General features: G+C 53.1%; 5 protein-coding genes across 5 annotated transcripts; 1 reads left to right on the top strand and 4 right to left on the bottom strand.

The window, feature by feature from the left end:
• Nucleotides 1–238: 238 nt before the first annotated feature.
• Nucleotides 239–1,386, bottom strand: PG986_007587 (uncharacterized protein; the record flags this gene model as incomplete). The annotated part of the gene is made up of 2 exons (XM_066843809.1): nucleotides 239–421; nucleotides 469–1,386. 2 exons carry the CDS (start codon nucleotides 1,384–1,386, stop codon nucleotides 239–241), a joined length of 1,101 nt encoding a protein of 366 aa, XP_066699921.1.
• An 834-nt stretch (nucleotides 1,387–2,220) lies between these two features.
• On the bottom strand, nucleotides 2,221–3,191 carry PG986_007588 (uncharacterized protein; the record flags this gene model as incomplete). The annotated part of the gene is made up of 4 exons (XM_066843810.1): nucleotides 2,221–2,595; nucleotides 2,651–2,794; nucleotides 2,853–2,881; nucleotides 2,990–3,191. 4 exons carry the CDS (start codon nucleotides 3,189–3,191, stop codon nucleotides 2,221–2,223), a joined length of 750 nt encoding a protein of 249 aa, XP_066699922.1.
• Nucleotides 3,192–5,078: 1,887 nt separating this feature from the next.
• Nucleotides 5,079–6,222, bottom strand: PG986_007589 (uncharacterized protein; the record flags this gene model as incomplete). The annotated part of the gene is made up of 2 exons (XM_066843811.1): nucleotides 5,079–6,116; nucleotides 6,169–6,222. 2 exons carry the CDS (start codon nucleotides 6,220–6,222, stop codon nucleotides 5,079–5,081), a joined length of 1,092 nt encoding a protein of 363 aa, XP_066699923.1.
• A 2,506-nt stretch (nucleotides 6,223–8,728) lies between these two features.
• PG986_007590 (uncharacterized protein) lies at nucleotides 8,729–9,514 on the top strand (the record flags this gene model as incomplete). The annotated part of the gene is made up of 3 exons (XM_066843812.1): nucleotides 8,729–8,753; nucleotides 8,809–8,894; nucleotides 9,173–9,514. 3 exons carry the CDS (start codon nucleotides 8,729–8,731, stop codon nucleotides 9,512–9,514), a joined length of 453 nt encoding a protein of 150 aa, XP_066699924.1.
• Nucleotides 9,515–10,110: 596 nt separating this feature from the next.
• Nucleotides 10,111–12,326, bottom strand: PG986_007591 (Mannosyl-oligosaccharide 1-2-alpha-mannosidase; the record flags this gene model as incomplete). The annotated part of the gene is made up of 5 exons (XM_066843813.1): nucleotides 10,111–10,284; nucleotides 10,347–10,563; nucleotides 10,641–11,023; nucleotides 11,071–11,684; nucleotides 11,774–12,326. Coding segments are annotated over 5 exons (1,941 nt in total), but the record flags the coding sequence as incomplete, so codon positions are not given.
• Nucleotides 12,327–12,772: the final 446 nt, after the last annotated feature.

Here is a 12,772-nt window from a genome sequence, read left to right on the forward strand (position 1 = left end):
GCGCATACACTGCATGGAGTTCAGGCGCATTTGTTCTCTTGGTTGAATGGATGAACGATTGTAGATCTGATTGACACTAGCATGCAGCAATCCATATCGCAAAGGAAGGCTGCCCGAAGCCCTTTTTATTGTCTCCTAACGCCGTTAAATGCCAGACCAAAACGCCGAGATGTTGTCGTCACATCTAGCACCCCATACGTGACCAGCCAAAAGCAGCAAATCTAGAGGGACCGAACCTTCAACCGTCCATCTCCTCGTCGCTACCATCCTCGTCCTCCCACACCTCGTCTCCGTCGGCTCCGTCGTCTTCATCGTCCGAGGGTACATCTCCAAGGTCTTTACTGACAGCCGTGAGGAGCTCATTGGCATGGTCGCCCAGACGCTCGTCCTCGTATTCTTGTTGCTTGAACAGGTTGAGACACTGCTTGAGCCAAGTTTTGCTCGAAATCCAGGTTGATTTCCATTCACCCCCTCAGTCGAATCTTGTTGCTTTTGCTTCTCGCCCATGACGTAGAGACCCCAGCCTCCCAGATACCAGACTTCGACGCTATGATCGTCCTCTCCAACCAATCTCTCGAGGACCTCGATGGCCTCCTGCTCCATGCCGACTTCCATAAGCAACCTAGCCAGCGCAACTCGGCTGGGGAAATCAGGTACAGAGGGATCGCCTGTCGGCAAGTCTTTCCACAGGTCCATACTCCGTATCAGGGCAGCCTTGGCATCGTCGAAACGCTCCTGGGAGATGCGCACGCTGGCCAGGGTTTGCCATGTCTCGGCAAAGTCGGGGGCGACCATGGTGGCCTCGGTGACAAGAGCCTCGCAGCGCGCCTCGGCGTCTGCTTCCCACGATAGATCCGTCATGTAGATCTCCGAGACGGCGCAGAGCGTCATGGCATGCTTCTGCCGGAGCTCGTCGACCATGAGTTCTTGTTCGTCGGTCAACTTCTTGAGGTCGTCGTATTTCTGGATCTGGGCCTTGAGCGCCGCGGCTCCCTTCTCGAACCATTTGACACTGTCCTGGCCGCCCTCCTCGCTCAGCTGCGCCAAGCACAGGAACTTCTCCGGTCCACCGCCCGTCTCGTCACTTCTACTGCCATCTTGATCAATGGCGACGGCCTTGAGGAAAAAGGCGCGCGCTGCTTCGAATTCGCCGATCTCGATGTTGATTTGACCCAGCAGGCTCAGCGCAGCGAGGGCGCTGTCGCTACCTGTTTGCGACTGGCTCAGAGCCTTTTGCGCCAACTCCAGAGCATCGGAAGGGTTGCCTGCCTGCAGTTGGGTTTCGGCGGCCTTGACATAGAGGAGTGGGGAAACCTTGGAGTCGTCGACCGAAGCAGCGTTCTTGTCGCCCTTCTTCGCCTTCTTGCTGGGTCTTGTGGGCGCCATCGGTATTGCAGAGAAGCTGATTGTGTAGTGGCGTGATCCGCTTCAACAGTGACCTTGTCGAGTAATGCCGGGGTTGAATTGGGAGCACAATCGACCGAGCACTCGACAACTTCTGGGTGTACACGAAAAAAAAATTGGTGACGACCGTTGAGATAAGAGATCGATAAGGGAGCAGAGGACTTGGCACTGGAGGGGTAGGTACCTGTGCTTGTGAGTGACGGAGACGTTTTATGGTGGAGCTAATTAACATAGTCAAGAACCAATGTGATGCTAAATACACTGCATAGTCCCGTTCGAGTACATGTACCTACCTGCCTTGGGCACGATGGACATCTATGTCTTATACTGTTCTCATTGAAAACAGAGGATCTGGGCTATGCGCGTTCTATCTCGAGAATGCTGAGCACATCATGGTATCTGATGTAGCCACTAGTGCTCAGCGATGCCTACCAAAGACCTGGATACGGGTGCCATTGCTTGTGTATTTCATATCAAGAGGCTTCCATTTTGAAGCATGGCCACGGTATGATATTTCGCATTTGACTCGTTTCTATAGTTTCATTATCATTAGAGTTCTGGAAAGGTCTCTCGAGTGGTGATAAATACCACCGTCCCACAGAGTTGGTCATGTGCTTCAAGAAGGAACCTGCACACCAGTAGCGAGGCGACTTATCAAAAGCAAGCCACCGACAGAAAAGAAGCAAGCAGTTGCTCTCTCCAAATAACGCCGAACCTTCTATGCCTTGCGCCTATACGCCGAGAAATGAGCCGAATCGATTCGCCCCGGGGCAGGAGAAACCCTCTGGTGCTATTGGGGCTTGCATAGCGTCTGGTCTATTGCATTTCCTCTCCTTCTTGGGAATGCGACGACTTTGGACGTTCCATGTTGCCGAGTTCCGCGCCCTGTCCGCTTTGCGCTCGCTTGCGTCCTGGGATGAAGCGCGACATGCCCTGGGTATGGCTGTGGGCGTTAGGTTCTGAGGCATCCGAAAATTTGGCAAAGAAGCCACGCTTCCTTGGCTGCTGTTGAGGCGGTTGCTTTTGGTCGTCGTTCAGGCCGACCTCTTCGAAGGCCTCCTCAGCAGTGGGCGGCTCGGGGTCGAAGAATCTATCCCTAACAGATGACCTCGGCATACGCGGGAAACGTGCAGAATCAAGGCTCTGGCGGGGAGGGTCGTGGACGATTACCGGAGACCTGGCCGAGATATCCTGCATGGTATGTTAATGCCTGCCCGGACTAGGTTGACCCTTGTCGGCGACTTACAAAAGAGCGCCGGTAGGAGTCGAACGACTCCCTGGAGATTGAGAAGTGTTCGATGTCGCCAATGCTACTCCGGGTGTCCATGGATGTCCGCGATGGGGCAGCTGGGCGCCTGGGCCAGAGACCCTTCTCTTCACTAGGAGAAGGCTGGATGTTTGAACGTCAGCGAAACGGGCGCCAATTGGACGCAAGGGGGGACAAGTACCGGTAGATAGACACCGCTGTCATTGACGACTAAATCACATATCATGAATCAGCTACACTTGGTAGAACCATGTAGAGCTCGAGAGGGTTTCTGATGTTGTAGCTGCTGTCGCATTGGGGGGGGAAAGTGTGTCGTACCACTCATCTTATAGTCACCATTGTCCTGATTTTTGGCGCTGCGCATGCTCAGCGCCGACGAGGCCTTGGATCCCACCGTATCTACCCTCTCAAAGCCTGGATGGGCAGCATCCTTGGGAGGTGGCGGCAGGTCGGGGCGAAGATTCTCGTCGTTGCCGGGGCGCCTGGTGACGAGAGTTGCAAAGGGATTGCGGATAGGCATTGTTGGATGCTCGGATGTTCGGGTTACAAGGTGGTGGTGAGTGTATTTGAAATGGACTGCGCGTGGGCCGGCTCGATAGGATGCAATTGAGTTCAAGTCACAAAGAGAGCGGGTTATCAGCTGCCTCTCCAGGTAGGAATTGATGATTCGGGCAGGGCGGGAGGTAAGCAAGCAAGTAAAGCGAATAAGCCCGAAGGTAGGAATTTCTTTTGATCCAAACACATGAACCCGGCTGCAACGGTGCTGGATGGTTGAATCCGCAGGCGAAGGGAACACTATTGTGAGTAGGTAGTTATGGTCGGGTCTTGACGAATTCGGGTTGGGTTTCGCAATGGCTTGCGACTCGAGAGCGAACACGGTTTAAAAGCGCAAGCCGGCTTCTTAAGTTCCAGCGACCAAGGAAGCGATGATCGTCCCCCCGTAGCACCACATACACGAAGGGCGAGGCTTGTGTTCTGGCCGTAGACGGTAGGAGAGGTACAAAGCGTACTTGGCACGAAATAGGTAACTGCTAGCTCGGCCGTGGAACTCGGCATCAGCTGTGAACTCCATTTCCATTCATTTACACGACGGGCCTGTTGTTGGCTTCCGAGCTTGTGCCCTTGTCGCAAGTTCATCTGATGATTGTCACATCACTCCATTGGGTGCGAAAAGAGACATCCATTGAATCAATCGACTAATACAGGCACATTGTGTAGCAGATATTTGAAGAAAAGGGCAGAACATACAACAACACCTTATTAACCTTAGGTGCTATTGAGCGAGCTTCGATCCGATTCAACGAGAGGGCGGGGGGGGTTCCGACTTCCCGAACAGCTGGTTGGACTGGGCTCAAGATGGAACATTGAACATTGACGCATTTTCCTTCTCCAGCCTGCCAGCCCCGAGCTAAATGCCTTTTGCGGGGATGATCTATGCCAAGAAACTGCATCGCCAGTGACGATCAACCAAACACAGCCCCCGACTCTGCTAGCAGCATTGGCGCCATCTTCTGGATTTACATACCAATACATAAGCAAGTCTACACCGTTTCCGGAAGTGCGGACCTGCATCGATTCCGTCAGATCTGACCTGGGCTGGCCGGGCGTCGGGAATGCCAGTCAGTGCTGATGAGCTCGTCCTTACCCGGCGCTTTTTATTTGGTGGAGCGATACGGAGTACAGTACAGCACACACTCTCTCCCACTTCACAATAGATTGGAGGGAAGCAAGCGGCAGTGAATCCGGCAAACTTGGTAACGATACGACTAGGAGAGACCCTGCGATATCCAGGCCGAAGCTTGCTAAGCTCGTGCTCCTTGGCTTGTGGGTTGAGGATATACAGCGCGAGCAAATCGCATTGCGAGGCAAACAACAACCAACAGCGCCTTGTGTCTGACGGCCCGATGCGGTGCGATTTTCACGGCGATGCTACCACGTCGCTAACTCATCGTGTACAGACGAGTAGTGGAGTTTGTCCATAGTACCCGGATTTTAGTGCTTATAGGATGATGAAAGAAGACCTCACACCTCATTCATGTATGTATGTCTGAAGCTGATTTGTTTCTTGTGTGGACGAATGCCGTTGCGATCTCCCCCAGTCTCCCATATTGAACCAACAGCTCAACAACCCACGAGATGCTGGGGACGTAGGGATGATGCTGACTCATCTCCGCCAATCCCGGTTCTTATTCAAGGGATCCATTGGACCAGGCTTGCCAAATACAGATAATATTGATCAAAGAAACTATCGCCAGAAAATCGAAGTCTTCATGCTCATGATGATGCTAACTATACACCGATTTATGCAGATGTATTATATGCCCCAAGTCCCATGACCCCACATTAACTCCTTTTTCCCTCTGAAGATAGCAGCGCTCTTGATAATGATATGACCTGTCATTTGATTTTAGGCGCGACTGGATGACCTGCTTCGTGCTTTCTTGTGCAACTTGCTCGTCACTGGTGGTGGGAACCTGTTGCCACTTTCCAAGTCGCTCTGGTCGTCATTGACTGGCGGTGTCCCAAAGGTCCCAGCCGGCAACACCTCAAAGCCGGCATTAACCCGTCGTGTGGATCGGTTGGCATGGGCGTCGCCCGAATATGATCTCGCCGGAGCGCCCGGGTACTCGGTCTCAGGCGTTGTTGCAACAATAGGTCTTCGCTGCTGTGCGTCGTCGGGTGACGCTTGGCGCGCCGTGAAATAGCTGGTTCGTGATTCACCTCCCCTCGTGTAAGACGACGCCAGGGGTGATTGTGTGAGCGGGCTCGCCATCCGGCTGTTGTGTCTTGTGTTCGCCAGGGTAATGCCTTCGTCAGAGGAGGTCGACGTCCGCTCGCCCTGTGCCGGGACCCCGGAAGATCTGGACGGCGAGAACGAAGTCGTGGGGACATAGGACTGGGGTGCGGGCCGAGGAGGCGCATTCGCCCCTTCGAGGTTTCTGAGGGCATCGCTGTTCCTCTGCAAGTCGGCGCTAGAGTGGTTACTAGGCCGGTTGTTGGGCCTGATACCGCCATGCTTTGGTTTATAGGTCGACTGAGGGCCTAACGGCGGCGAATGACCCTGTTCAAATGTGCTCGCAGTCGGGCTGGGTCGTTGAGATTGCCCTGGTGAAGGTGTAGCAATCTTTGACGACATGGCCTTCTCCTTCGCCCTCGGCTCATCATCCGAGTCTCCTCCTAAAGTCATGGATGCTGCCAGTGTCCCGGAGTTGGGAGTGCCTGGTCTTGATATCCAAATGCCGTCAACCTGGATACCACTCTGGATCGCCCGGACGCCGAACGGGATGTCGGCTTTCTTCCCCACAGGCAGGCCGGTTTTCCGCATCTCTGACAATCTCGATCGCTTTTCTTCATCGAGGATTTCGTGTTTCCTCACCGATCTATTAATCCACCATAGTTTCAACAGCCCAGCTAAAAACACAAGGACTATACTACCCGCCAAAACCTGCGATCATATGAGTAAGATGTCCGAGAAGGAACCAGGGATGTACACTTACAAAGGTCATTTGCTCCCATAACTCCCAGTTAACGAAAAAGTTGATAGTACCCATGGCGACTGATGGTGATCTGACAAACACAAATCCCTTGAGATGTGGTGTACCGATGGCGGCTTTTAAAGATTTCCAGGCGTGCTCAAGCAATAGGGTATACCAGCGCCGTCAAGATCATATGGCACTAAGGCAGTACGTCGCTTGCGGTGACCCCGGTGTCACAAAGAGTGCAGCCCGTATTCACTCCCGATCTCCGGCCAGGGCAGTTCTTATGATGAAATGCGGCCGACCCAAGAGAGCGCAGAAAAAACAAAAACAAAAAAACAAAGAAGTAGCCAGGGCAAACAGGGGCTTTATGCAATCTCGACGAACTGACAGCAGCTTTTCTTGGGAAGATACGAATGGGTAATGATGTGGAGGCGCGCTTGTAGACGACCAGGAGCGGCACCGAAATGAGGTGCAGACTGAACCCGCGTCACGACCAGATGAGGAAGGATGGGGATATAAGCAAACGATTTCCTAAAATAAAAGACTTGTCTGGTACCGACGACCCGCGACTGCAGAATCTCAAAGACCTTCAGGTGTGCCCCAACACCGCCTGCTGTCGGGTTGGATCGTTTAAGTGAGAGCGAGAGAATAGATGTTGCAGGGGTGGAGCTCACAATCATGAGATGTCGGTCTGGTGGTCAAGCTGGAATTCGTTTGCAGGGTTACATACATAGGTATCTCTCCGGACCTTCCCATGGAGTGTAGGGCGAGACGCCGGCAAAATAGGGAAACGTGACGAATGGGTTGTGTGACGGGGCATCAATGTATCAATAATAAATTCACCCTGCAGGTGCTTGAATATAGCCGGGGTTCTTGACCACGAGGTGCTTTCCAGCGAACGGACAGGACCAAGAGATCCCAGCAAGCGAGTGACGGCCAGGAAGCCAGCCAGCCAAGAAATTCGGTATGACGAAAAAAAGAAAAAGAAAAGAAAAAGAAAGCAAAATAAAACAAAGTACAGTCAAGCAAACGCAGGTTTCTCTCGAGCTAGAAATGGTCTTCTATAAGATACGATGCTACTTCCAGGGTTGCTACGGATAGAAGCAGCGCAGCAACTTACTGTACCTGAATTCGCACCTATTAACGATGAGGGCCCATGGAGCTTCAGTTTGATACACATTACTTACCCTTGAAGATCCCCTGCTAGCCAACAAGATCCACGGTCGACCAAGGTGCAAACCGCACACATCAAAAAAGGAGACTTGATACCTATGGATTGACAAGGAGTCTGGGCAACTCATGATTTAGCCTCGGTGCCAGGACTTTGCAGGCAGAGGTCACAGCGTGCATCCGTCTGAACAAGGGCTGCCCTTGTCGCCGAAGGGCAAACGGGGGTACATGTGAGCAGTAGTAGGTCGTATCTGCAGCCTACACAGTAGCCAGTGGCCTAGAGTAGAGAAAATCCAATGCCAAGGATTTGTTGCAGCAGGTGTATCGGTGTTGGCACTTTACCCAGCCCGGAGTTCGAGCCAGTGGGTAGGTATGCACCCAAGCTCGCTAAGCAGGCAAGGAGGTTCGTATGTATGTGTATATGTATGTATGTATGTATGTATACAGCTCATTGGCGATCTAGCTGGGTTGCCCCGTTACATGGTACATGCTCTATTTTGTCGTCCCACACGCTGCCTCGTACCAACACGCCCTCGTCATCGGCGTTGGCGGACCAAGGCTTTGCACACACAAGGGGCGGCCGAATACGAAGAGACAGCAGACAACGAGACAAGGCCCAACGGCCCCGTCAGGGCCACGATATATGCGAAACAACAGCACCCAAGCCACTGGTATCATACGCCGATCAATTGGAAGAGATGCAGGCACCTCTCGGGCCTGGATAACAGGCGACAGGTAAGAACCCAGCGGCCAGACCAGACCGGTCTTTCTCAGGTTGTTGGTGGGGGCGGGATTGCCGCACCATTTTCTTGGGGTACGTTGCTTTTTCTGTCCTTCTTCGTTTATTTTTTTCTCTCTCGCCTCCAGACGCATGCCGGGTGGAAGAAAAAGGAAGCGGCAAGTGGAAATGACACGAAGAAAACCCGTTTCTGATCGGAAGACGGTGTTATCGTTCGGGGAAATCGGCCAAAAATGCCCAGCCCAAAGTATTGCTCTGTGCAGACTGCAGCCATCAATTAATATCGAGATGCAACCTGCTATCGACTGGGTCACCACCTTCGATGCCGGTTCTAGAACGAGGACGTTTCTTTTTTCAGCCGGGCTCTGTCCACTCTGATTGGGCCGGCAAAGCTATGGAAGGAACATCACTATTATCTTTGCATTATACGGTAGCTTTCGACGCCTAGTTTTCCGGGACCGACACTTGCCGTGCGCTGGCTGCATCGATTGGGTAATGAGCCTCACCGTTAATGTGCTAGCAATCGTGATGATGCAGTTGTTCGCGGTACCCGGCACATACTGGCAGTGCGTCAATACAAGTAGATCGTGCGAAACGCACACGCATCATTCACTGTTTGGTCGAAGCGTTATATCTACATAACCTGCACTCAACATACAGGGTATCAGCATGGCGAACAACTACACGTTTGCACGTAAGTGCAGAGGATGGGATGTTGTCACCTACGGAGCCTAGGGTAGCATTTACAGATCGAGCTAGCCTGGCAACCTGGGCGGCCCCTGGCGATCCTCCTACCCGCGCGTGGGGAGGGCTTACTGAGAGGAGTCGACTTAAGGTAATGAAGGTCTAACCTTCTTACTACCCCTGCAGGGTTCACTAGTGGGCGCCAACTGAGATCTTAAGTTCAACGTCGGAGGCCATCGTCGCATCTGGGATACTAGCCCATGTGTTTTACCTTCTTCCGGCAAGGCCCCTCAACTTGAATAGCGGGAGCCATTTGGCTCTGACCGAGAAGGGGGACAAATATAGCACGCAGCTCGGTAACCGCCGCCTTTGTACAGATTACCACTGCCTGATGGTGCGATGGACCTGAGAGCCAATGCTTTTCCGAAGACGACATGGCCTGATGGTCTCATTTCCTTCTTCTTCATGACTGTCTTCATGCAGAAGGGAGAACAGAGGCTGCTGAGCGCACGACGAACAACCGGCTTTTTGACCGGGCAGAGAGAGCTGAGTCTGCTTCCTGGTAATCTGCCTATACGAAGCCAAGCCGACGTATATGGCGAGCATAACGAGCGAACGCCCACCGGAACGATCCTTGTTCACACGCAGCTGGTCACTGCAATCGATATCGACCGCGACTCGGCGCCTACACCTCCTATCCCTACTAAGGGTAGTGCCCGCAGGCACGTCTGGTCAGTAGCTTACTGTAATAAGCGTGCTCCATTGCTCTGAATCGCGCCAGCTTGCTACGATCTGTGCATGCGGGATTGTGGACCTGTCTGGAGGTTCGAGAACTACTAACGGCCCAAGAAGGGGATTGTCTCACGGAGAAGTGGGTTCGATCAAACGAGACAGCATCTTCCCCTGAAACTTCACTACATCTAGCTCGGCAAACAATCAGACTGGGATGAGCATAATCCACCGACTTGGCGGGTGATCAGCGGCTCGCTATGCAGGCAAAGCTGAAATAATTATTTGTATTCAGCCGTAGCTAAATGCCCTTCCGCCATACGATTGGCACAATCCGAAGCATGTCCTGGACGAAGCGGCATGAGGCGGCATTATGCATTTTTCGTCCATCCTGTCCTGTCGCTCATGTTTCCCCGAGAGCGACCACTAGATCCCAACTACAGTCTCGGAAGAGATAGTAAGTAGAAGGATCAAGGGGCGCAGGACGATTGGTTCTATTCCATTCCAGGATCATACCCGCGAAACGAGCTCGTATACTATATCGGGCCTATGGAACGCGCCTTTAAAGAAGCCAAAAAGCGTAATAGAATTCCCAGATAACGCCGGCCATGAAAACCGTCATCTCCTTTCTAATGTACATGCTCGATTATCTTCCCATCCTTGTCTCTAGGCTTTCGCTCCCAGCCTGTAGAGAACAGCGGCGACATCTGGAACCGAGGGAAGGCATGCGCCTCGGTATTAATGACAACGCTGTCCAGCGGCAGCAGGTCATTGGGCGAGAAGAGGAGGTAGAAGTACTTGAGAGTCTCCGCCTATACGGATTGGTCAGCAATGGAAACCGCCATGACGGCACGAAGAAACGAATATCACTTACTAGCCAGAAGCTTTCCATGTTGTCCTTGGTGACAGGAGGGATGGTATTGGCGTTGGAAAGACTCGTGAAGCCGCCTTCATCGTCGAGGGCAGTGTAGTTCATAAACGATTTGAACATCTCCCAGCCCCATTCGCGGTATTTTCTTTCCCCCGTGATGCGCCACATGTAGAACAAACTTTCCACAGTCTCCGGCCGCTGCAGATTGTGCACATCGTTACTGTGGACTGTAAAGTCCTTCCGCCACTCGGCCTTTGGATCCGGGTCGAAATGAAGAGGGGGTTGTGGGGCGCCGACGCCGGCAGCGGGGGATCGGCGATGTTGAAGTAGGTGATCTCGGCAGCCAGGCCAGTTTCCATCCACTTGTACATGCCCCAGCAAGTCTGCATCAATTCTCTGGCAAGACGCATATCATCTTCGTTCTTCTTGGTCCAGGTCGGGAGTTTCTTGGCTTCCGCTTCTGTAAGACCACCCGTCGCGCCCAATGCGATAGTTCCAGGCATGAAGCACACGAGGTGGTCCATCTTGGGAGACAGCGGCTTCTCCAGACCCTCGGGACGTTCTCCAATGATGGTGTACCCGGATGGTTCGGTATAAGTAACCAGATGCTTACGCACTCCTTGCAGAGCTTCGTCCCACATCTCCAAGTAGATTGGCTCCTGCTTGGATGTTTGCAAGTACTGCTTGATGAGATATTCGTAATATGAGTCTCCACGACTGCCCAAACGAATGTTCTCCCCCTGAACTTGCCATTCTCAGCATAGATGTAGATAGGAACAAGGCCGCCTTCGGCACCGTTATCATCCACAACCTTCATGACCTTCTCGGCCTTGTCCCAGAAGTACTTCTCGCCAGTCAACTTGGCCAGATATTTGAATTCAAGCTGAAGGGTGGTTGTCTCGGCCGTGGAGGAAGCTCCGCCGTCAGCGTGAGAGATCAAGCCCTCGTACTTAGCCAGATTGACGCTTGCATAGGGGATGCCGGATGGGGAATCGAATGCTGATATCAGTCGATCCGCCAAGTCCTTAGCCTTCTCCAGGTACAGGTCTTCGCCCGGCGCGCCAGGGTCATCGTCCTTCTGAGCCGCGAGCTGTGGGAACTCGTTCGAAAGGTAATGGGCCGACAAGAGACCGCCAAGCATACGGATGGTCGTCTCGAAAGTGTTCACATCATGGTCCTGGTCGTAGGACAGGTCTTTCGAGATCCACTCTCTTGCTTCACTGACGCGAGAGGTGAGGTTCATAAGGATCATAGTATCCAGCGCGTCGACGATGATCCAGCCCATGCCATGGGGAACCATCTGCCGACCCTTCTTCGTAATAGGGTGGAATTCATCGTGTCCTAGAAGCGAGGCGCATGTGTTAGTCTGCGACGGGTTCTTACAGCAGTGGCTTCTCTCCCTCCCTCTCAAACTGGGTGGTCTGCCTTACCCCACGCGTAGCGGTGATATGAGTCCCAGCTCACTTTGAAGGCATCTACAACATGCTCCCGTCTCTCGATCCAGTCGACGTTGGCGCCGGACTCGGTCTTCTTCAGCCAGCTCCACGAAGGGCGCGAGGTGAAGGTATCGTGGTGCTTGGAGAAGCCGCCAAAGTGGTAGAGGAAAACGACGAGGAGGAAGAAGAGGCCGATGACGCGCTTGCGGCGCCAGAGGGGACGCGACCGCTGCGAGGGCGGATACGCGTAGGGCTTGTCTTTGTACATCGGCAGGGCGTTTCGGTCGGGATTTAGGAAGTTGGAAGAGCGGCCGCCGTTCCCCCAGACCCGGTCCTCTAGTTGGCGTTGTGGGTTGGAGAAGGAGGGGACGTTTTTGGGGATTGAAAAGGCCATGTCGTCGACGGCCTGCTTGCCCTTCTCTATGGCATTTATGCTGGCCTCGACAGCCTTCTCGCCGAGGTCTGTGGCAGCGCGTGTGGCCGCAGTCCGAATAATCGCAAGGCCTGAAGCGGGATTTCGGTGGATATTAAACGGGTCGCGAATCATCGGCGCAGCATGACCGGTTCGCCTCTTCCAGTTGAGCTATGTTACTGGAAGCCGGCGATGTTCTACCTAGGTTACAGGACAGTTGTCAATTCGGGCTATACGTCAAACAACAGGGGGCACGCGACCTCCGGAACACGACAAGGCGGACAGTTTTAGTTACGTGCCAAGCTGGCAATGTACAAAGTAGGACCACGGGGGGAGAATGTGCCAGTGTATGCAGGTATGTGTGATGATGAAGACCGAGATATACCAAGACCGGCACAGAATGTCGACACAAACACTGGAAATTCGACAATGTTACAACAGTCTCTTAATACGCAGCGAGATGGGAGACACGCACGGTACCATGGTGCTGGCAGATATGCTGTCAAGATCGACAGCCATTTGCGCTGAACCATAAAACCGAGCTGAACTGAACCTTGCAGAGGCCAGTTTGGATGTGGAAT

This window comes from Apiospora aurea, assembly GCF_038362705.1.
Source record: "Apiospora aurea strain CBS 24483 chromosome Unknown utg000005l_segment0_segment0, whole genome shotgun sequence".
NCBI lineage: Eukaryota > Fungi > Ascomycota > Sordariomycetes > Amphisphaeriales > Apiosporaceae > Apiospora > Apiospora aurea.